The sequence below is a fragment of the Mycteria americana genome, chromosome Z, assembly GCF_035582795.1.
Source record: "Mycteria americana isolate JAX WOST 10 ecotype Jacksonville Zoo and Gardens chromosome Z, USCA_MyAme_1.0, whole genome shotgun sequence".
Taxonomy (NCBI): domain Eukaryota; kingdom Metazoa; phylum Chordata; class Aves; order Ciconiiformes; family Ciconiidae; genus Mycteria; species Mycteria americana.
The window spans coordinates 63,771,351-63,795,663 of NC_134396.1; the positions used below are offsets into that span (position 1 = coordinate 63,771,351).

Here is a 24,313-nt window from a genome sequence, read left to right on the forward strand (position 1 = left end):
AGCTAAAGGTTAGCAATGTAATTGGTTTTTGCTAAAGTAAGCACGTACCTCCTTGCAAAAGCATGCTTAATGCATGCTTGGTTATGTCATCAAAGTAGCTCTGCTTTTTTTCTTGACATAGGTGGTGATGGTTCTGGTTTATTATTTGTTTGTTTATTTTAATGCAGCACTTTTAATTACCATGTATAAAACTGAAGATAGCTTAAACTTTCCCAGCAGCTGCTTTTTGTTGTCATAAATATTTATCATTTAATGTGTGTGATGCAAAGGACACAGGGAGATCAAAACTAAACGGGTTTTGGATCCTTAAACATAACCCATTACGAAGTGTGAAAGTTATGATAGATCTGTTGATAAAAACTTATGTTCTGATTATCCTAATTACATAAAGTTAGGAACTAGATGCTGAGTTTCTGGAGAAGTTTTTCTTATATATCTTGCCCCTGTTGTAATTTACTGTTTTCCAGTGCATATTTGGAATCCAAAGTTGCCTGAAATATATTGGTGTTCTCAAACAAAGAAACTCCACAAGGGGGGTGGGGGCTTTCAACAGACTTAAGTAAGATTAATTTCCTTGAGAATATGGGGCATAGAGAGTCTGCATACATCTGACAGAATTAAAAAAATAAAACTTGATCTCTCCTTGCTGTCCTTTCTTTCCTTTTCCAAATTTTTCCTTCATTTCTGCATTGCTTTCAGATGTATGCATCTATTCTTACTCAGTTGCTGCTTTCTGCTGCTGTTTGGTCAGCACTAGTCTAGACTTCAGTTACAGAGTATGCTTGTCTGAAGTGACAGGCCACAGAGTTGGTGCTCTGATCCCAAGTTTTCTTCTATGGCTCTGCTTTCTTGCATAGCCTCAGTGTGACCTTGGGGGCTGCTTTAAACTAGTGATGATGGATGTGTTACCGACAGGCTGGGGTCTTAGGAGTGCAGTGCTGAAATGAAGCTGATTTCTAGCTGTGTCTGTCTACTGGGGTAGTACAGGATCCAGCTGAGCAAGCCTGCAAGTCATCCAATTTTCCTGCTTCACAGAATCCCAAGTAGCTAGTTAAGTTGGGCTCTGAGCTGCTTCATATTGGCAAAGCAGGCCAGCTGAGCTCAAAAGACCAGTAACTATTGTCTTGCTATTCTTCCACTTTTTTCTCTCTTTTTTCATGTCTGCTACCTCTTAGTCTCTGGTCTATTTCCTTGTAAAATCCCATTTGCTTCCCCACCAGCCTTTCCTAGCATTGATTACCCTTTCTTAACTGTTGATGAACTGTTGACTTCTCATTCCTTCCATAACCTTCAAGGAGCTCTGTTCCTGTGTTACCCTGTCCTATCAGCAGCAGGCTGCTGCCAATAGTAAAAGCAAAGTGTTGTCACTTTACTGTTTTGCTCCTTTTATCCATAAGCTGTTGTATGGGTATTCATGCACAATATTTGAGCCCCTTGTGTCTAGATGCTGTACACCAGCGGTGTACAGCTGCACACCAGTGGTGGAGAGACTGAATTCCAAGTCTGCAGGAGCCACTTCTTTCTTGGTGGATTATAGCCATATTCAAAAACCTGTTCAGGTTCTAGCATCACATCCCTGAGCAGACTTGACTTTGTGGGATACTGCTCTCAAAAAATAGCAGCAGTTGTGAGGCATTTAGGTGGCACTTTGCTTCTTTTCTGCTCTCCGCAGATCTAGTCTGGGACTTGAAGGTTTGGCAGATGTTTTAGTAGCTGATGCTGCTTTGAGATGAAGAAAACTTAATCTAAAGCAACATTTGTCCAACAGGACAAATAATTTCAGCAACCTCAGGCAGAAGACAAAGAAATAGCTTGTTTTGAAAGGATCTTTAGTTTAATTTTTGTCATGTTTCCTAATACGCCTTGATCATGCATAGCAGCTGATATACTTTGAATTACTCAGTGAGTCAGTGCCTTTCACTTCTGCAAACTTGTCCATATCTTTAGACTTCAAGAAAAAATAAATGTCCTAGTCTCTGTATTAATTAAGCTTGTTTGTGTGGGAGATGAGTGAGCTTGTGTTTCTTTCTAGAGTTAAGCTGCATTCAGTAGTACTCAAACATCTGTTTTCTCAAGTATTTAAACTCCCCCCACCTCTTTATAAATTTAATCATTCAGATTGGTCTAGTCTATAAATGACCTTCTGTTTTGCTTTACATTTGTCCTAGGAGTGAAAAGCCAGCAGTGGTCAGAAGAGGCATCAATAGTGTTTCGGAATCTTGTAGAGAAGAAACCCTTGGTGGCACAGATACAGGCAGTTAATGAAAGCACTAACTCTTGGGATCGAAAAATAGTGACTTTTCTTGTGGACACATCTCTTCCAGATACTGATATATGGATTCATGATTTTGTGTCTCAAAGTCTTGTGGAATTTTCAAAGGATGATTAATCACCACTTCTGAAATGTAGCAGCTCAGATTCTTTAGCAATAAAATAAGTAACAGGCTTTGAAGAGAAATATAACTATTACATGGCCTTGAAGACATGAAGGTGATAAAATTGAAAAATCTGTGTTCTGTGAAAAGGGTTTGTTTAACAAGTTTGGGTTCTGTTGACTTCAGTTGACTTTCTGAAAATTTGCACTTTGTTTACCATTGTAACGCTAGAATGTTTGGGTGAAAAATATTAAAAAGTTATTTATCAATAAACCAATGTTGACTTTTGTTCTTGTGATCTTTCCCTAATTTTGGGGGGGCTTTTTATCTCATAGCTATTACTCAGAGCCATTACTCAGAGTTGCTAAATTCAAGGCATTCCTTTCCCTCTTTTTTGATAGCTCGTTTTCATGTATGCTTCTGAGAAACTTTCAAGGACTGCTGCTCCCTGGAGACAGGAACAAGCAATGTCCTATAAGCACGTGGATCGGTGCCTGAAGTCCTCTGAACACAGTATTTTTGTCCTACTTCAGAGCCTACTTTATTTTTGGCCTTAGAAATATTTAGAGGAGGTGTAGACATGATTATATTTCATAGTCTGCTGCCTAGATTTGAGTTTGCTTGTTTGCTTGTAAGATTGTTAAACAGTGTTAAAGCTTAGACCGTGAATGCCAGCAGAAGGAATTTTTCAGCTGTGCATAGCTATATAATCTTTCTAGTAATACACAATTCTGCCAGCATGCTGTCTGCATAGATAAAGGAGACGGGACAGAAAGGGAACCATGACTTGAAAGGTGCAGTGCATATGTAACGTTAGGATGGGAGAAAGAAAATGCATGCAAATATTCTGAGTAAACAAGCTGTTTAAGCATGTAAGACTTACATTTGCAACCTCTTAGTCTAATTCTGGTGTAGTTCTGGAGAAGGCCTGAGCTAAGCAGCAAGAAGTCCTCTTGGAAGTCCGGGGAGTGTCTCTCTGCCTGGACTGTACACAGGGTACAGCAGAGCCCTTATGAATAGAGCAGGCGATGATAAACTAACAAACTACTAACCTAATGCAAATTGCTAGTTAACATGGTCCTGTCCATATTTAAGTAAGCTGAGGTGAGACTCTTAAGTGTACTTGTTGAGAGAGAAGTTACGTTAACACCCAAGATACTAATATTTTTCCATATTAATAAATTTCTCCTTCCTCAGCTGCCACTGCAGAGAAGGTGAAGAATGCAGGTGAAGGAATCAATGTGGTGATGAACTGCTGTAGGGCAAACTTCCATGCAGAAGTTTCCTTCTGTGTAGCACTGCTTCTGAGCCCGAAAATCTGAATGGTGCAGGTCATTAGGATGAGACAAGCACTTTCCTGAGCTCCTGAAGCGAGTGAGAGTTTTCCTATGTGTCTAAGAGCATATGCCACCTTCATCCGCAATCTTGCAAAGCTTGATGGCTTGTTAATTGATAATTGTAATGGCATAGGGCATTTTGCTGGAACTGTTCTGAAGTTTGGCTGGTTGTGTGAGAAATGCCCATGCTGTGCTTGCATCCTTTGAGGCTTTGGGATCTGCTGTTTGCCAGTAGTTGATTTCCACCTGTGAACTGATGGAGCAGTCTTTGGGACTCTACACTTGTAGTATTAGGGGAAAGAGCCTGGCAGATATTCAAGAGACTCACGATGCTTTTTGAGCTTGCTGTCTGCTCCTTCTGGAGTATGCCTCATCCTCTCCTTGGTTGTCAGTGGCTGCTCCAGAGTCTAAAAAGCCCAGATCAGAAGCAAGGACAATATTCATAGTCTCGTGCATTTGCACAGCTCAGTACTGGAGTTCACATAGGCTGCTTTGGTAAAACACAGTGCAGTCTAGCTGATCAGCAAACCCAAGAGCACCGCTCTCCCTGTGGTGAATTGTTTTATGCATGCATTGAGCATACACCCAACCCGAAGTTACTAACGCAATGCTGCATTCCATTCATACGCTGTATCCGGAGGCTGCATTGAGATGTCTCCCCGTCTTCATGCCCACTATACAGTACCACCCCTGTCTTACATAGCTCCATTACTAGTCCATCACGCTACAGGTACTCTGCTGTTACTTACCTACTGTCTTCTTATGCTGTCTGTGATTTCAGTTGCAGAGCTATGATTTTACACCTGCTTTTAATGTTACTTTTTTACTCCACTGACCAGCCTGTAAGATTCTCTGATGCATTTGCTAACTGACCTGCTAGTGCTATTTGAGTACATTTTGTGCTCTGGCTTCGAAAAGCGTGCAGAAATTGTTGACTGTACACAATATTGAACACTTTGAGTTTGTTGAAGTTCCTGATCTGTGAAGTAGTTAGCATAGTTTGTAGTTAGTCTGCTGTCCCTAGGAGGCATTACACCTGCCTGCTCTGTGTAAGCTGTTAATTCACACAGAATGCTGTGTGGTTTTTAACTTCAGTTTTTCAGGAGTCTGTGTTTGGGGTTTGTTGTGAACGGTTTCTCTGCTTTCATGAATGCATGACACCTCACCAGGGGTGCTTCCACGGCATATGTCTGAATCGAGCAGGTGGTGGAGTTACTGTTTCACATGATCTTTCCATTCTGGTGGCTGTTAGAAAGGCCTGCACAGGAGTGCTGCATGCAGTTCTGGGCACTGTCCTAGAAGAAAGATGTGGATTAATTACAGAGAATCCAGATGAAAGCAAGAACAATGACAGTCTAGAAAACCTGGCTTAAATAGAAGGATTTGTAGTTAGTCTGCATAGGAGAAGGCTAAGGAGGGGAACACTTTCAAAAGTTTTCACTGATAAAAAACGTGGTTTTGTATGTAGGGAAAATAGGATGCGTAAGGGCTTGAATTGCAGAAAGGTAAGTTCAGGTTTGGTGTTAGGCAATCTTTCTAAAGAAGGGGAAAGCCTGGAAATTCACTGGAACTCCAGTTTCATTATAAATGCCAAAACCAGGTAGGATGTATCTGCAAAAGCCCAGCTGATCCTCCCTTGGATGTGGAGACAGAGTGTGTAATTCTTGGGACCCTGCCCAAGATAACCTTCCAGCCAGGAAAAGGAAATGCAGCATTGTTAGACATGTTTTGTGGATCACTGTGGGTTTTATAAACTGGAAAATGAGTATTCATTACCTAGGGAAAACAGATGACACTGTAGTTATTAAAAAAACAAAGCAGATCTCTTACTTTCCCAAGGCTGTGAACAATAAGCACTTTCAAAACCACCTCTTTTCTGTTTACTCCATCTCAGCTGTATTTTGTCAAGTATACAAAGTTTAAGTTTACGTGTTTTCATCTCCCAGTGTGTTTGTCCTGGGTCATTCTGAGGAACTCTGTTTCGTCAGAGGAATGGGACAACCCCATCCCAAAATGAGTTCCTATCTCCAAGGTTTCCACTCCTGGACTACTCTTTCCCCACTTGGGGAGTCTTTTGTTGCAAAGCTCTTTTGTCTCTGTGTTTTCACCAACTCATCATTTGTTCTCACAGTTGCTGTGCATCAGGCAAATGTTTGAGAGCCTAGATTCTCATATGCCGATTGTGTTAGACAGGAAAAGTGGAGAAGAATCATGCAATGAAAAAACCCTCACTTTAAACCTTCATAATGCCTGAAAGCTTCCTTTTGGCTTCTTTTGTTCATTGCTGATATTTTCAGACTGGAAGTCTTGAACAGGAGAATTGTCCTGCTTTGTGAGGTTAGAACTGGGCTAGGGCAAGAGGAGCTTGTGACCTGGGCGGACATGCTTCGGGTGTGCCAAGCCATTACCTTGAGAGCTGTTTTGAAAAGGGGCTGAGGTGTAGTTGGAGTTAGCAATACTTAGTGTCTTGTGAACAGTGCTGCAAGGTGCGTTATTTGCAGCGTTCATTACTGCAGCGTGTCGTGGTAGACAGCTAAAAAAGAAGCATCACTGATACACTGAAAACAAATGTGCTGAGAAGCTGGGTTAATGTCTTGCTTGATGGAGACTAGCTGAGTGCATTCTAAGGGGACTGTAGCACTCACCTTGGATGAGCTTCTGGTGCCCACAAAGCTAGATCTGACAGCAGCCAGATGGGATAAAAATTAAGTGGCTCGTGTGTATCTCAGAGTGCAAAGCCAACATGGGCTTGTAGGGAAGCTTGTTGGTGCCAGTGGATCCCTTCCTGAGCTGCTCGCAACTTGCACACCCTTGAGAAAGACAGTTGGTAGGCAGGTATAGGTACTGGCGTCTAGGTTTGTCTGACCTGGTACCCATCAGGCTTCTTCAGCCTGAAGCAATTCAGGCATTTGGGCCAGTCAGTGGGTGAATTGGGTGTTTCTAAGCGCCCTTTTCACTCCTGCCAGCAGCTGGGATGATGCCAGTGACTTGGGACGTAATCCTGCTCACCTCTACAAGGCATGCACTGAATCCAGTGCTCGGCAGGGTCCCCATTTGTATCCTTCGTTTGGCCTAGCCGTGAGCAGTATTTCCAGGGCTAACGGCAGATCTTTCTCCAAACGCCATGTGTCGTGGTTTCACCAGGGATAGAGTTAATTTTCTTCCTAGTAGCTGGTATAGTGCTGTGTTTTGGATTTTAGTACGAGAATAATGTTGATAACACGCTGATGTTTTGGCTGTTGCTAAGTGGTGTTTACACTGGTCAAGGACTTTGCAGCTTCCCATGCTCTGCCAGGTGCACAAGAAATGGGAGGGGGCACAGCCAGGATAGCTGACCCCAACTGGCCAAAGGGCTATTCCATACCATATGGCATCATGCTCAGTATAGAAACTGGGGGGGAGCTGGCCGCGGCGTAGCAGTCGCTGCTTGGGGACAGGCTGGGCATTGGTCGGCGGGTGGTGAGCGGTTGTATCACTGTTTTTTTTCCCTTGGGTTTTGTTCCTCTCTTGCTCTCTTGTTGTTTTCCTTCTCATTACAATTTTTATTATTATTATTATTATTATTATTATTATTATTATTATTTCCAATTATTAAACTGCTCTTATCTCAACCCATGAGTTTTCTCACTTTTGCTCTTCCGATTCTCTCCCCCGTCCCACGCGGGGGGGGGTGGGTGGGGAGGATGAGCGAGCGGCTGGGTGGTGCTTAATTGCCGACTGGGGCTAAAGCACAACACCACGGGACGCAGAACCTCAGTGCCAGCCGGGTCAGCTGTATGACGAGCTGTGAAAAAAAGCCAGGTACCATCTCATGGAGACCGTGGGTGTTTTCAGATGAAGGGCATCACTAGGCCCGGGAAGTGTGTGCCTGGAGAAGTGTTAGTGGGACTGCCCTCCTCTGATACACCTGGGCCCATCTCCACTCTTGGCTGGTGGCTGCTGGTGGAGGCTGGACAGCAGAGATAAGGAGGAGCTTGGGGCTGATACTTTGTGGGAGATCTGTTAAAAAAGATTGTAGGACAAATCCACAGGGCTTTGCAGTGACTCGAAGGTGAGATAGGGGAAAGGAGGTTTGGCAGCAACGTTATTAAAACTGTTGACACCACGAGGTTGGAAGGCAGCTCTCCGGGCTGATGGCAGACTTGGAGCTGCTCTGGCCATCACTGGATGTACAGGGCACATTGACAGGGAGTAAAATAAGACACGGAATTAGTAGGTGCATTGATGCAGATGGCATTTGTGGGGAAGCAGCTTTATGAAGTGCCCACGCTTGCAGCCGCAGCGCCCCAGCAGCGCTGGTAGCGGGGCCAGCCCCCGCCGCAGGCAGGGCGGCCGTGACTTGCTCTGGCTGAGCCGTGAGACCCCCCCCGCTCCCCCGTCCCCGGCCGCACCACCCCTCCCGGCGAAGCGGTTTTTCCAGCCGCAGCCTCAGGGTGCTTCCCAGTGGCCTGGGTCCCCAAAAACCGAGGCGTGCACGTCTTGCGGGCTTTCCGAAAGGCGGTTTGCCGAGGCGCCTGGCTCGGCGCTCGGAAGGAAGTTGCCACGGGCCAAAAGGCAGGCTGCAGCGTGCCTCGGTCGTTAAAAGCAGGAAAGACCCTTCGGAAGCAAACGCTGCCCTGGCTGCCTCGGGGCTGCCGACCGTGCAGCCCTGCCTTCCCCCGCAGCGCCCACCGCGCCCGGGGGACGGACGGTGCACGTTTGCCCTCCCGGGAGCGGGCGGAGGGCAAGGACACGCCAAGCCCGGGACCCGGGCGGGGGCCGAGCCGGGCACAGCTGTTGCCGGCCGGGAGGGGCGACGGGGCCGGCCCCCGCTGAGTGACGGCCGGGTCGGGGCCGGGGCCGAGGCCGGGGCCGGGCCCGGGGCTGGGGCCGGACCCCCGCCCCCCGCAGCGGCGGAGCCGGCGCGGGCAGGACGCGCCGCCCGGGCTCGCCTCGGCTCGGCTCGGCTCGGCTCGGCTCGGCACGGCTCGGCTCGGCTCGGCTCAGGGGTGCGGTAAGCGGGCGGCGGGGTGGCGGGCCCGGCCCGGCCCGGCCCTTATCTGGGCAGAATATTTGGCCGGCACCGGGCGGCACCGGCTCGACATAAATAGCGGCCGCCTCCGCGCTGCGTGCGCCTGGCAGTGCGCAGGGGTGACTGGCTGGGTGCTGGGGCGCCCTGCCTGCCTGCCTGCCTGCCTGCCTGCATACTTGCCTACTTGCCTGCCTGCCTGCATACTTGCCTACTTGCCTGCCTGCCGGGAGACCGTGCCCGGAGGGTCGGGGATGCGCGGAGCCGCGGGCGGGCGCTGCGGCAGCCGGTGTCCCCGGGCTTCGGGGCGGCTGTGCCCCGCGGCGGGCAGCCGGGAGCCCGCGGCGGAGGCGCTGGGCTGGCAGCCGCCGGCGCTCACGCGTGTCCGCGGCAGAAGGCGGCGAAGGTGCTGGCGGGGGGGAGAGGGCCCTGCGCCGCGCTGAGCGGGTTGCGAAGGGCGCTGGTAGCTCCTTTTTACTGCTGTTGCGTTTGTAATCCTGGGAGCTCTGCTAGGAAATGGTTCTGCAGGGGATGGAGCAATAGAAAGCTGCTCTGCTTTTGCACGGGAAAAGTAGAAATTAGCGGGGGGGAAGATTCCTGGAGTCCTTGCAGTGTATTTTCCATGGCCATCCTTTGTCGGCTTGAATCAGTCATTGCTTTGCTTGAAAGGCGCTGCCTATCTCAAAGATAACTTTCCTTCACTCTGCTGGACACAGCTTCTGCCCCCACTCATGTGCCATCCTGATGTGCTCGTCTATCTGCTTCTGCTTTTGAAATGGTCCTGGATGGTTTGTTGGGCAGAACCCGCTGCCCACCGCCCCCCTTCTGGACTGGCTGCCCTACCCCTAGGCGGAGGTCGTCTCTCTAGTTGCTTTACATCTTTCCTTGGGTATTGGGCCTTGAGCCAGAAAGGTGCTCAGCCACGTGGCTGAGGTTATTTTTAAATGCATATAAAATCCCTTCCTCATGTGTGACCTGCTAGCTCATGTGGGAGTGAACAACGAATTCCTCATTTCTCATCAAAGAGACAAGATTTGTGCCAGAGGTGGTGCCTTCTCTCAGACTAGCTGATAGAGCAAATACTGGACAAGCTTTTGAGCATGCAAGCCCTACTTCAGGTTATGGTAGTGAGCCCTTCATCTTGTGTCTTCTTGGAAGGAGGAACTGGGCTACAACATTAAAGCCAAGCACTGTCTTGCTGGCACCACGGTGCCCAGAGCCGAATGCCTTTTGCAGCGATGTAGAGGAGTCTGCACTGTTGTCTTTTGACAGTCTCTGTACCTGTTGCCCTAATGTACATGCATTTGGGTATTCCAGCAAGGATCGTTTGCTCACTGCTGCTCATTTCAAGGTCTCTGTTTTCTGCCTCTCAGGGCTCTTCCCCCCACCAACCCCTTCAGCGTTGCTTTGTTTTCCCGCCTGACTTGTCTTGTTCTTTTCTCCACACATTTCTCAGCTGTGATGGTCTGCTGGCTTTTCTCCAAATAATATGTTTTTGCATAATATTGGGAATATGTTGCTGCCTCCCCTCCTGCTTGGTGTATTTGGGAAAGTCAAACAGATGTGGAGACAGCCTGGTCTATCTCCTTACTGATTTCCTTCCCATGTTTTACTTTCATTCACCCAAAGGACAGTTTGATTTATATGTTCAAGAGATCCTGAATGGTCCTTCTCTAAGAAGCGTCTGTCCCCTGTTGCTACACGTGTAACTCCATCCCCAGAGCGATGTGCTAGAGTGTAATGTTTGCAGATGATTTGTTTTACTTTTCTGTTTGCTGCTTTGCTGTTTTCCAGGCGCGTGGAGTTTTTCCAACGCAGCTCAAGGGGAGGAAGCTGGGATCTGCTTTCTGATTTTTTTTCTCTGTAGTTGACAGCCATTTGCAAATCATGAGCTAGGAAGACTCTGTCTTCACTTCTCTATTTCAGGGAGGGACTCCTAGTCAAAACGTGTTTACTTTGTAAAATTAGCGGACTCTTGTGTGCTGGTTTTTGCTAGGACAGAGTTAATTTTCTTTGTAGCAGCTAGTATGGAGCTATGTTTTGGATTTGTGCTGGAAACAGCGTTGATAACACAGGGATGTTGTAGTTGCTGCTGAGCAGTGCTTACACAGAGTCCAGGCCTTTTCTGCTCCTCACCCCACCAGCGAGCAGGCTGGGGGTGCACAAGAAGCTGGGAGGGGACACGGCTGGGACAGCTGACCCCAGCTGACCAAAGGGCTATTCCATACCACATGGCATCATGCTCAGCATATAAAGCTGGGGGAAGAAGAAAGAATAGGGGAGATGTTTGGAGTGATGGCATTTGTCTTCCCAAGTAACCATTACACGTGATGGAGCCCTGCTTTCCTGGAGATGGCTGAACACCTGCCTGCCCATGGGAAGGAGTGAATGAATTCCTTGTTTTGCTTTGCTTTTGTGTGCATGGTTTTTGCTTTCCCTATTAAACTGTCTTTATCTCAACCCACAAGTTTTCTCACTTTTACCCTTCCGATTCTCTCCCCCATCCCACCAGGGGGAGAGTAAGTGGCTGTGTGGGGCTTAGTTGCTGGCTGGGGTTAAACCATGACGTCTTAGAAGAAACAGGAGACAAACATTGTGTTCCATGGCTCCGTGTTGCTAAATGGCCACATGGTTTTTGTCACAGGACCCCAGCACTGCCGGTGTCTCAGCAGTTCTCCAGTCCATCCCCAGCTCACAGCAGATCTCTCATCAGCCAGGGAGGTTGTGGCTTCATATGGCCTATGTCTAGAAACCCCTGAAGATGGAGACCCCACCTCCCTGGTGCTCTGTCCCAGAGCTGCATCACCCTCCTGGGAGGGAGTTCTTCCTACTCGTTCATGGTGAATGAGATAAATACATATCAGAGGCTATCCTGGGTCAGACCAAAGTCTGTCCAGCCCAGGATACTCTGGCTGGCAGCAACCGGCAGCAGATGCCCTGGGAGAAGCATGGAAGCAGGCTACAGTGATGCTTCCCCAGAGCTCTGTCCCGTTCAGCACTGTGCAGTTTAGTAGCTCTCCCAGCTGGAGGTGGTATCTTTGTTTCTTCAGGCCTTGGAGGATTGTGTGAGGGTCCCACCTCTGTTAAATGTCTTGTTCAGGTTTGGTGCACTGCGTACACCACATGCTCATTGGTGCTGGAACAGTACTTGTTTTGCTCTTGTGTTCATTAAGCATCAACCTATTTAGGGCTTATTAGGTGCACCTTGATGGAGCATTTCACTTTCTCTTCCTCTGCTTCAGCTGCACTAGCGGTGGGGTGGGATCAGGAACATGCAGACATAGGTGTGTTACTAACAGCTCACTGTGCTTTGCTCCGGGCAGTCTGGCAGGGCCTCTGTTTTACAGGACATCACCATCGCCTGTCAAAGGGTCTAAGAGACCGTTCAGTGCAAGACAGGAGCCTTTCTGCTCATGTGTTCGCATGGCATCCATCAGGTTCAGCTGCTCCCTGCAACTGGAGTGTACCAGAGAAGCAGGAGTCCATCTAGGGACTAACAGAAGTTCAGGCAAGAAACCCAGGATCCCTTTTCAGAGGAGATTGTGCTGGCTGTGAAGTTTCCGAGTGGAAGAGTTCAAGTTACAGAGCAGTAACTGAGTGCATGGTGTCACTAATGATTCAAGCGTGCCCACGTGCTTTTCACAGGGATTAGTAATTAAGCAATTAAGTACATGCCAGATGCATAAGAGAACCTCACCCCAAATAGGAGAACACATAACTGTGTTTACAAGTGTGTGCCTTAAGAATAAGCAAAGAGGAGATACAGCTGGGATGGTTTGTATTTGGGCTTTGGCAGAGTTTGACCCCGTTTCATGTTGCCTGGTCACCAAACATCCAGGGTATTTGCTGGATGGCCCTGATAAGAAAGACCTCTTGGTGAGAGCCAGTATTGAGTTGTGTGGCTTGCAGGCTGCAGGACTGTTGAGGAGAGGAGAACCAGGAGATACAGGCAGTTTCTGAGTATCAGGTTAGGACCTGAGTGAGCTGCACCTCCTGGCACACAAGGAGAGAGGAAGGTCCAGGAGAGTGCGACCAGCGTAAGACTTCCCTCAGCATCAGCGGATGAAGGGAGATGTCACTTTGGTTGAGCACGGGGAGCTTTCCCTAGCGCATGCATGACCTCGGACAGCAAGCCATTTGCTGTGGAGCTGTCAAGTGCAAGGATGGGAATGTCAGCTCTGGCATGAGGATCCCCATGGAAATGAAGCAGCAGCATCCGTAAGTGTTGTCTACGGCATGGTGAACTTCATTGCTGTAGTGTTCTGGGTGGTGACGATAACTCCAGGTAGCATTGCGTGTTTTGCATGGCCGCCATGTCATTTAGAGAGGCAGAAATCACGGTGTGCTTTGGTAGCTCCACAGTGCCTCCTTCCAGATCGTTTCAAATACAAATTTCAGTGTGTCTTAGGTTAACGGCTGCTGGTTGTGCGGTTTTTATCAAACCAGAGGAAATCCAGATCTTCCTTGGAGAAGTCTGAGTTTCCTGAAGGGACAGCAGATTCCCCATTGGATTTCATTAGGCATGAGCCTCTTGCAGGGCGGCTGAGAGGGGCTCAGTCTCTAGTTGAGGGCTGGCTTGCCTTGGAGCGGTGAGGGGGTGTGCTGAGCTCTGCTTTCCGCATCTGACATGACAGAGCTTCTCCCTGTCTGGAGCATCCCCCGTCTTTTCTCTGTCCACTCTTCTCATCCAGGGCATGAATGTGCTGGCGCTGCCCACCTCTGCTGTGGAAAGGCTGAGGGATGAAGATACGCCTGATAGGCACTGCTTGCTGAGCACGGGCTGGGGACATCAACTACCTTGTATGCTCTATTTTATTGAGAATCATTCAAGATGGTGCTTGGCTACTCTGCAAGCTGCACAAGGGCTTCTCAGTGTGAGAATGCTGCAAAGCAAGATATATGAAGGCTGTGGACCTCCTGGCTAGACGCTTCTAGTGCAGCTTTGACTGCAAGTCCAGTGCACAGTCTATAGGAAGTCTCTTGTAGCTTTAACAAGATGTTTCAACATCTTGTACATTCAAGGTGGTGATGCAGAGCCCAAGGAGACCACTGGACACTGTAGCCTGGGTCTGCATTTATGGCTTGTTAAAAAGGTGCATTCCTCTCTGGCTGAGAAAATGAGATCAGCCTAAAAAAGAATCTACAAAAAGCATGCCGGAGACCATTCCCTTAAAAGGACTGGCTTTAGATATTTATCTTCCTTTCATTTCTCCAAGCCAAAGACTTGATGTTTAGCGAGAACAAAGTATGTTCACTTGAAATGGGGCAAACATCTCACTGCCTGTACCTCAGGTACGGGCACGTGGTCACCTGCAAGGCCACTGCTGGGCTCTGGTTGTGTCTGCTGGAGAAGGAACCACTGGCTCCAGGTTTGTACCTGTATGCTGGGAGGAGAGCATTCCTGTTCCAGCACACCTGCATTTGACTCTCTCGTGACCAGAGTAACTAGTGACAGGAGGCACGCAGCGGTCAAGACTTTGGATGCATAAGGCTGTGTGATGACACTGGGAATGGATCCAGCTCCTCCTGTGCTCTGCTTTGCTACTGGGTTTTGCAAAATTTGCATAGACTCACATTTTTAGATGTGGCCTCAGAAGGAGCTGATGTGCATCTTGCCCTCTGTTGTTACCAGATCTGGCCCTAATTTGTTGGTCCCTTCTTGAAATTCCTGGGAAATGGTGATGTTGAGGTGCTTAGTGACTCAGATAGCAGGGCGGCTGTAGAGTCAGGCTCTTGTACACCAGGTATGCTGGGATGCAAGCCCAGGGTTCACAAGCTGTCCCATGAGCTGCAGGACTAGCAGAGACTCACTTTTTGGTGGATAGATGTCCTTCATCCCTGCATCCCCACTATGTCTGCCCCAGCTCTACCATGTGTAACAGCTTCCCCTTCTCCAAGAGCTTCTGTTACCCCCACCTTCCTCTAGAGCTCCTTGCAAACACCCCAGCTCTCCTTCATTCCCTGACTGTCAGCCGAAGGAGATGCCTAGGCTTGCTCCACATTGCACCTGTGCTGACGGACCCTTTGCACACATGTGCAGCTTGACAAGAAATTAGGGTTTGAGTCCTCTATGGGATTTCATCAGAGTTAGCTAAAAGCTTTAAGGTTTATCAGAGGACTGAGAAGCCACATGAAAATACTGTGACATTTAGGAAACCAACTGGAGATGATTTACTCCTCTCATCTGCACAGCATGCATCTTAGATTTACACCTGGGTGATTCACTGAGGTCTAAGAGTATGCACAGAAAGTACTTAACTTCTCTTGAGTTTATAGGAAATGGCCACTTGAGGTATGTAGAGTTTCTCAAAAAAAGCCCTGGTGTTTATCTTTAAAGTTACACTAAAAGTCAAAGAAAAGAAAAAAGAAATTGTAGCAACTACAGAGGGGTTGGTTGACATTGGCTTATTATTTTTATACTATAAAAATAATAGGTCTGAATTTTGACTCAGGTTTATACTTAAGGTATGAAAAAATCTCATAAATCAAAACCCTGCATGAGTCAAATAGGAACTGTTCTCAAGCCAGGCTATCCCTCACGAGGTTAACTCCTGCCTCCGGTGCTGCTTAAAAACAGCTTTCATCCTGAATAGCTTTCTGCCTTCACACTTGGGAGTTTTTCCAAGATCATCGATATCTATGCTGGTGACGCTTGTTGGCCGCCTCCTTATCTCAGACACCAAGCCCTTGGTCTGCTTTCTTATTTCAAAGCACTGAAAAAGTTTCCCAGTAGATTTGAGGGTTGTTTGGGGGGGGATGTTCATTTCTTCAGCCGCGGCTCTCGTTGGCCTCTGCCTTTTGCTGGCGATTCGGTCTGGCTGGTGACTTGGGATGCACCAAACCCCCCCACGTGCTGCAGTCCCAGTGGACGTGGAAATGACAGCCGTGTGCTGCAGCCTGCCGCGAAACGCTGCAATTGGGGTCGGATTGGACTGATAACGGAATTTATCCCTGAAAAGCCCTGTGTCTTCGCTGAGGTTAGTTGCTCTTTCTCCCCGTGTACGTATGAAGAGAAGAGTGCTTTCCGTAGTTTCCTGCTGTTAGCATGCTAGTGCACATGGGAGGTTGTGCAGTTAGAGGCTGGGCTTCCCAGCACAAGCGTGCGCAAGACCGCCGTCACGCCACGTGACGCAGCACCCAGGGGAAATCAGTCCCTGTGTTTTCTCTATGACATTTTTGTGTTTGCTTGGAATTTGTCTTGCTCACTGCTGTATCTGTTGTTTTACCCAGTTCTGCTTTCTCGTTTGTTCTTTTTCCTGGGGTTGTCAGAGCACTGAGGGATGATCCTGCAGACCCTCCAACTCGGCGGTACCTGTGCTGCTCCGCAGCCTCCCCGAGCAGCCTGTTGCAGCCTGAGCCCATTGCTGCCTTGCTCCTGCCCTCCCTGCTCGCCCACCTGAGGAGCACAGCCATGTCCCTGTGCCTGCTCTCTGCCGTGGATGGGACACAGCGGTCCCGCGCGGGCCACCTTCCCCGGGTCTCCAGTGGTTCCCTGTGCGGAGGTTGGGGCTGCTCTCGGGTTTCGGTGCCCCAGAAAGGGCGCAGTGCTGCAGGAGGGCCGTGCCAGTGCAGAGCAGGGAAAGGAGTATTTCCAGTGTCATACAGGATGCTTTTCATTTTCACTTGTTCTACAGCATCCATTTGTTTGTTCAGCGGTTTTCGGAAAGAAACTATTCCATCCCCCTCATAATCACAAATGTCTTTTTGTTTTGTTTTGTTTTCCTATATTCGTGATAGCAACAGTCTTCCCTGTAGATGACCTATGGTGTATGTTCATCTGCCATCCGATTTAATTTTTCTCCTTGAACCTTTTTATTGGTCTTCATGCGTGCCAACTCGTGTGCTCTTCACACTTACCAAGTGCAAGTGTTTGGGCTGTCTTCTAATGTGTCGGATTAATACTTTGGACAGTGAGACCTGATAGCTTGCTGTCTTGGTAATCAATATGAATTTCAATTTCTTGAGGACTTAAAGTTGTAATAATGTCAGTCCTGTGCAGCTTCTGTATATTACATACATATTTTGTTGTGATACTTCCTTTGTTCATTGAATGAAAAGGGTATTGGTAGGTTTAATGAAAGATAGCAAGAAATCAAAACTGCCATCTTAGGAAGGCATTGAGAATAGATTTGATGGAGCAGATTTGTGGTGAATTAGGATTAACTCTTTCCTGAATGTCCAGAAGTGTGTGGATTTAAAATCTGAATATAATACTGCAATTGTGTTGGAGGATTGTATTTTTATGGACTGCAGGTGTGGGGGGGATTGGTGTTAGACATGCTTGAACCCTAGCACAGGTCAGGGAGAGCTGTTTGTGGAGGTGGGTGTTTCAGCAGGTTGTATAAATGAAAACAATTATGCTTAGGCAGAATTTACTCACTTTCTTATTTTTGGCAGTGCAAAGCCCTCTTGCCATTTACAGCAGGCGGGCTATTTGCTTTTTCTCCCAGCACTCATTAGCAAGATAGGGTAGAAGAGGCCCGGGATGCGGAGATAAGGGAGAGCCAGTGAACGTGCTGGTCCTGGAGGCTGTGCTGGAGGATGCAATGCTAAACCTGCACAGCTTGTTCGGCGGGCCAGGGAGCGGTACAAAACGTCCTGCTGCCGTGGGCACGGTTAGCGCTCCCGACGCGCTCTCCGTGGGAGCTGCGCGAGTTGCCGGCACCGTCCGGCTGCGCCAGCGAGGCTGTGCGGGCACTGTCCCCTCCCGGCAGCTCTGCCCGGGGTACGTAGCAAACGAAATTCTCCCCGCAGGGATTTCAGCTGTGTTTCAGCAGGCTCTGCACCTGTCCTCAACCCTCAAGGCCTTTGCTATATGCAGCCCCGGCTTCATATCTCTGCAAGATGCTTTGAAACCTGGAGCGCTTTCTAGAAGCGTTGCCTGTGCGCGCTGACATCCGACGTCTGTCCTGCCTTTCGCCTCTCGGTGCTGACAGTCTCCGTCCTTCTGGTGGGAGGCGACAAGGTCAGCCCTGCGGGGGCTGTGCTCTGGTCCCAGCCGAGCCGGCGCTCGCAGGCTACCCCAGATGGCTAGGAGGGGGCTGTGGCTGCCTCTGGGAGTAGTTGTCCCCACGTAGCCAAGACGGAGATCGCCACGTGCGTGGCAGGTGTGGGTATTTTAAGCCATTACAGGGAATTTAGCACCCTGGGGTGGGTTATCCTCTGCCTTCCTGCCTGCTCTTAGCTCCAGCTCCTTCCACAGCAGAACAGTCAAAACTAAAAATTTAATATGAAATACAGACTAGTTGTGGTGCGTGCAGTTCAATCTAAGGTCGCAGTGGCACAGCACATCTCCGGATCTGGGTCCAGGCTGCTTTTCTAGGATCTCCCACATCAGAGTAACAATAATTACTGTAACAACAAGTGTGTTTTCATGGGTAATTGTGATAAAGGCTCTGCTTTTTTCTACATGACCAGAAGGGCAGCCTTGCTGGGGCTGAGCTGCTGGACGTGGCTCCTAGCCTGGCCGGCGCACGGTCGCGTGGCTGCCGCACGTCAGTCTCGCAGCTCGAGGTGCCTCGCGCTGACTGCCGCAGGGGACTGGTAAAGCGCAGGAGTGCTGGGGTCCCCGCCGCCTCGCTTAGCCGAGCCCACCAAGCCCCATAGCCCATCCTTCCTCCTTCACCCTCCCGCTGCCCTCGACCCTGGCGCCCGCAGGCTGACTGTCGCTGCGCGGAGCAAACCAGCCCGACGAAAAGCTGTTTTTCACCCTCTCGGCTCCCGGCTGTGGCAGCCTGGGGGGCTGTTCCTCCCGTCAAGGAGGCACTGTCTCCTGGCACTCCACCTCCTAAGTGGCGAGTGGCAGGAATGCGAGTGATGCGGGAATTGCCATCACACCAGTGGGACACCGAACGTCTGACCAGATGACGGCTCTAAATTTAAGGGCTCGCTGTCAAGCCATGTGTGCGTTAATGTGCCCTTTTGTGACCAAGCTAAAGATAATTTTCCTATCTGGAACAGCAACTGCGTTGTAAGTTGTGTAAAGAGACTTCTCCGCTAATGAAGAGCGATCATAAGAGCATGACCGGCCCCGAGAGGACGAGCAAAGCTGGAGAGATGTGACTTGGGGTAGGGCTCTGATGCTCTGCAGAAGCTGAAGAGAGGCCATTTACAGAAACTCGAAAGGTGTTTAGCTCCTCGAAAAATGCAGAGGCCTTGCTGTTATTTTAATGTAAATGCCACTTGAGATAATAGCAAAACTTTTTTTAAACTGTAGGAAAAGTCACTTTAAATTTTCTAGAGTTCAATATTCTCCGCAAAAAATTGATCCCAAAAAATGTAAATATACAGACAGTGCTATGGAACAGAAGGAAACTTTCAGCAAAAAAGCAGAGTTGGATACACTGTTGTGTGTTGTAGTGACTGTATTTTTAACCCACCTGCATATTTTAAACAAGTTGACCTTTGTAGAAGGTCTGCTACAGTCTTTCAGAGCTGGCAGAGGTCCAGTTACGCGTGTGTGATTGTGTGTGGCATTTTATATTAGGAGACATGGGACAAACCCCTGGGTCGGCAGGGATTATCCGGATAGGTTGTTTAGTACCTTACTCCCACTTCTCTTCTTGAAGGGTTGGTTTAGACGTGCAGTAACACTCAGGTCAGCTGCTTGGCTTGCAGCAGTGCAAACACGTGTTGTCTCGGGGAAGGTGGGTCAGTAACAGCACGTTTAACTGGCAGCTTCCTGAACACGAGGGGATAATACTTTCTGATCTCCTTGTGGCTTTAAAACACGGGAAGGAGTGCTGCACACTGTAGCCTCATGGAGGTTTGCAGGGCTCAGAGGTACTCAGTGATGCTACAAATCTGTTTTCCACCTGGTGACAATGTTATCTGGAGTGCCATGTGCAGGGAGGTGTTGCTGAGGGCTTGTAAGGGCATGAGAGCTGCAGACTTTATAATTTGTGGTTTATCGTCTTTTCTTCAGCTATTATTTTCTTCAAGGAAATAAATGCCTAGGACACTTTCTTAACATCTGGCATTGCTTGGAGAAAGACATCTCTAGCCAGGGTCCTGTACAAAGTACTTCCTCAGTGCTACCCTGTAAGTCCGTGATGGGGCAACGTGCTACTGAAGTTGTGCCGCTCTCATGACCATGGGCCGTTACTTCCATGTAGGATATGGACGAGGGGGCCCTGAGCAATCTGACCTGGCTTTGGAGCCAGCCATGCTTTAAGCATAAATCTTCTGCAGCTCCATGGTATTCACCATTCCCCGACCGGCGGGGCTGCAGTGTCATGTTTCATGTATTCAGTGTTACGCTTCTTGTTTTCATTTCAGGTCTTGTTTTGGCGTAAAAGTGAGATTCACGAGACTCCTCTAAGATGTCTTACAGAAAGGAGCTAGAAAAATACCGAGACCTGGATGAAGACAAGATCCTTGGAGCTCTGACAGAGGAGGAGCTCAGGAAGTTAGAGAATGAGCTGGAAGAGCTGGATCCTGATGTAAGTCGTTTTTACATGAGATTTGCTAGGTGGTAAATCTCAGTAGTTGTGGGGGAATGGGCTGCATTAGTAATCTGTAATTAAGTGGGATCCTTTGCAGAGCCTGTACTCAGTGCAAGGATGGAAGAGACTGTCCGCAGGTGAGCAGAAGCAGTTTTGCCATCGCAAGCATGGGCTACACGTGGGACTTTGTTTCTGTGGTATTCCCCTGCCCTTGCCCTGGCGTGCGTGCTCCAGTGTGACGAGCACCGTGATTTGCAGCACCCATGTGAGTCAGTGCTGGTGCAGGGCAGTAAACCTGCGGAAGCTGGATCTCTGCTTCTGATCAGGCCACGCTGAGGGGAATGTTTTGGGTTTTGTTGTTTGGGGTTTTTTTCGCAGCAAACTTCAAATGGTCTGTATTTTCCTCCATTTAGGCAGAAATGCAAATCCCAGACTTTTGCAAAATGGGACAATTGCTTTTTAGCAACCTCCCAACATCAGTAGGAGCTGGGCATATGCAAACGCTGGGCCTGCTGGTGCCAAGCAATGAAAGCTTTTTGGAGGCAACATTGTCCTGTGGCCCTAGCAGGGGATGTGCAGGGCCAACTGGCAGGCCTCTGGGTTACGGCAACGTTAGGCGATGAGGCTGGGCACTGCCAAGTGAGAAATTGTTCCTGCAACATGCAGTTAGTGTTTCTGGGGGAAATGATGGGCAGTGTAGATTGCATCATCAGTATTTTTAATTGCAACACAGGATAATAATTAAGACATGGCAGGCTAGCTCCCGGGATTAAGCGTATGGGCTGATGGGCTGGTTACAGCTGCCTCAGAAGACACAGTCAGGCAGCATTCTGCAAAAGATGCAGAAAGTAAAATAATCACGAACATCTGTCAGTGCAGGTGTAGCCTGAGTGAAGGAGTTAACGCATGAAGATTGCTTGGTCGCCTCTCGCAGCACGAAGCCTGAGGAAGCACGCTGTTTCCTATGTCTCCCTGCTTGTGCATTGGCACAGGTCTCGTCTGTTGTCCTCCAAGGTTGCCCGAGTCTAATTGCTTCCTATTAGTCATCTTCCTTCCCAAGCTTTTCACTGATACAGATTTAAATTATAACGAATTACTTCTATTAGGCAGGCATGGAAAAATCAGCGTGTTGTTCAAAATCACCTTGGATGTCTTAAAAAGTAAATGTTGACTTCTATCCAGCAAAGCTTTAAAGAACATGCTTAGTGTCAAATCTGGGAATAGTCTTACTGCATTAAGGCTGTTCTATATTTAAAAATAAGCAGGTGCTTACGTGCCGTATGTGTCAGGCGCAAAGCAACTTCCCATGGTGGCTAATGTGACTGAATAACAAGGAGGCAGTGTGAAAAAGGGCTGAGGTTCACAGGGGTTTTGTTCTGCAACAGAGTGACCTTCTCTGTGAGACCCTGCCTGTAGTTTTGTGATGGATCATGAAAGGCAGAAGAGACCGCCGCAATTCTTTGGACTGCTCTGTGAAAAACCGTGGGATTTCCCTGAACTGATGCTTGTTGGGACATGTGGGGCATGTGGGCACTCAGACAGACACATATAGGGAGGAGAAGATCGGTTGAGTTCAGCAGCTTGGTTCTGGCACTGCGACTGTTGCGACGAGGCAGCAGAAATGGTGAGGGTGTGGGAAGAGGCTAGGAAGAGCAGGAGGTGACGGCTGAGAGCCTCCAGAGAAGGGGCTGGAGCTGCTGTTGTAGAGAAACATCCACTTGGCAGCATGGAGATCTTGTAGTGGAGCCAGCATTTGAAATTGGAGGGGGGAAGGAGCATCACTTGTCTTAGATGATGTGGAAATCGGTGGGGTTGGATGGAGATAACCTTTGACACAAGGAGAAGCAAATTGTCCAGCAATGTGGAAGAAAGACAGTGCAATGAGGACAGTGGAGAGGGGAGAGAATGTTTGATGGAAGGGGATCATGGCCTGCAGAGGTAACCCGTGTTTCTCTCCTCTGTGCCTAGAACGCGTTGCTGCCGGCAGGGCTCCGGCAGCGGGATCAGACACAAAAGCCACCAACTGGCCCGTTCAAAAGGGAGGAGCTCATGGCCCACCTAGAAAAGCAGGCGAAGGATGTTAAAGACAGAGAAGACTTGGTTCCTTTCACGGGTGAAAAGAGAGGTATGGTCATCCTTTGCGCCACGCTGAGTGCATCACGATGAAGGCACAGAGGGTGCACAGTAGAAGGGTTGTGTCTGACCCGCGTTGCTAAGCATGACTTCATTTTGACACTGCTGGGGTGGTGGATCTGCTCTCTCTGCTGTCCAGCCACAGCCCACGCTGGCTAATAAACTGGGGTGTGCCCAACAGGTCCGTGTGCTTGCTGATTTGGGTACCACCTGATATGTTGTAAGGGATGGACAGAGGTTGTACTACTGTGCAGCCTCTTTCCGTCCCCATCCCACTGCAGCTGTATCAAGCTCTGGGGAAGACACCATCTTCTGTCCTCTCTTGTTGCTCCTCTGCCCTGTCCTCCTGTGAGCTGTGCAGGCTGCACTCTGTCTTCACCGTTGCCTTTCATGCTCCATCCATACACTCTGAACTTCATCTTGGTATAGAGAAACTCTGAACTTCATCTTGGTGTAGAGAAACTCCACAGCTCCCCTCAGCTGTGACGATCCCAACAGTTCCCGTCTAGTCTTCACTGCCTCTTCACAACCCCAGCCTCATTTCCCAGTCTGCTACAGCTTGCATAGGTCTGTATTCCTGCACCGTGCCCTGTGGCGGCTGCTGCACCCCTGCTCTGCGTGGCCCTGGGGCCTGTGAGCAAGGGGTTTACTCTGTCTCTTCTCTTTCCTCTCCTTCTGGCATCTTTTCCTGTTCTCCTGGGACATGTCCCGTTATCCAAAGGGCTTCCCTGGTCCCATTAGCACTCTGAACATCATCTGACATGGGACATGGTCTGGACAGTCCTTGCCTCTGGGTTCCAGGAGCTTCTCAGCAGCTTTTTTCTGCTGTTGTGTCTCCCTCTGTACCATGGTCCCCCTGCAGCAGAAGATCTGGTTGTACACTGTTCACACTACTGGTTGCCCCACGTCAAAAAAGAAGTGCATGAAAATGTGGGCATGTGAACATGTTTCTCAGCTGAGGTCTTTCTCAAAGCTGCCTCCTTACTGATCCACGTGCCTCTCTGAGAAAGGGCTTGTGTTAAATCTGTCCACTTAATAAAACCTGAGGTGGTATTTTTACCAAAAAAAAAAGGATTCTCCTTGAAAGAAGTAAATGAAAAGAGTAAATTGAGTGCTATCAGTAAGAGCGATTTAGCAACTCTAAACGTACCCCAGCACAGTGTTGGCTACCTGCCTGGCTAGCCCAGCCGGTAGTAGCAGTGCTCTGCAGGAGATGGAGGTATTTCAGGCATTTTTAGTCTTCAGCTTCTGGTCTGGGCTAATCATATGTCAATCGATGTGATCTCAAACACATTAAACATATTTTCACTTGTAACACACTGTAGAGTGAAAACACTACTTACATTGACTGTGAGCCAGAGAGGGTAAATTACATATTCACAGTTATGGCAGAGCTGGAAATAAATCACCACGTTTGCAGTTTGGAGGGTGATTTACTAGTTTGCCATGGGAGGTGCTCTCTCTGGCCATGCTGCTGGGCAGCGTAGGAGTTGGTGTGCGCATACGTGCTGTATTATGATATATAATGCTGTGTTTGCATGCACCATTTAATTTACAGTTCAAACTTGTAATAAAGCATGACTGAGATATGAAACTTCCTAAAATTAAAACCCAGAAGTTTCGATGACACTGAGATGTCAAAAGGAGTTACCGTGTGACGGCAGAATTAAGTTTGCCCTGTTTTTCCTACTCCCTGCTGAACTGACCAGATGGCGCGTACAGTTTGCCGAGCCGTGCGTCCGGTGGGACGATGGTTGCGGGTCTCCGCACCCAGCCAGAGCTGGGGGGGCCAGCCCTCCCCGGACACTGTGCTGCAGAGTGCCCAGGGCCGTGCAGGCACACATGATGCTCTGTCTATTTTTGCGAGAGCAGCTGTGTCCCAGGAGGCAGATTCCTGCCCTCTTCGTCAGGGCGGCAGCGCGCAGGCAGGAGATGGGCCGTTTTGCAAAAGGCTGTTTATAGCAGCCTCCATTTCATACCGGGGGAGCCTGAAGCGCAGTTGCTTCTTCCTTGAGG

General features: G+C 48.8%; 2 protein-coding genes across 8 annotated transcripts in view; both read left to right on the plus strand.

Moving 5' to 3' along the window:
* The window catches only part of LOC142421744 (tudor domain-containing protein 7-like), a 49,969-nt gene extending 47,306 nt beyond the window's left edge, over positions 1-2,663 (plus strand). For all 7 annotated transcript variants that reach the window (XM_075526766.1, XM_075526769.1, XM_075526765.1 and 4 more), the window contains one exon: positions 2,169-2,663. In XM_075526766.1, the coding sequence (XP_075382881.1) occupies positions 2,169-2,389 (221 nt within the window). In that variant the 3' untranslated portion in view covers positions 2,390-2,663. The remainder of the gene's footprint in view (positions 1-2,168) is intronic.
* Positions 2,664-8,625: 5,962 nt separating this feature from the next.
* TMOD1 (tropomodulin 1) overlaps positions 8,626-24,313 on the plus strand; it is a 30,194-nt gene continuing 14,506 nt past the window's right edge. Inside the window, exons 1-3 of the mRNA XM_075488458.1 lie at positions 8,626-8,705; positions 19,998-20,161; positions 22,133-22,289. Coding sequence (XP_075344573.1) covers positions 20,042-20,161; positions 22,133-22,289 — 277 coding nt within the window. The 5' untranslated portion in view covers positions 8,626-8,705; positions 19,998-20,041. The remainder of the gene's footprint in view (positions 8,706-19,997; positions 20,162-22,132; positions 22,290-24,313) is intronic.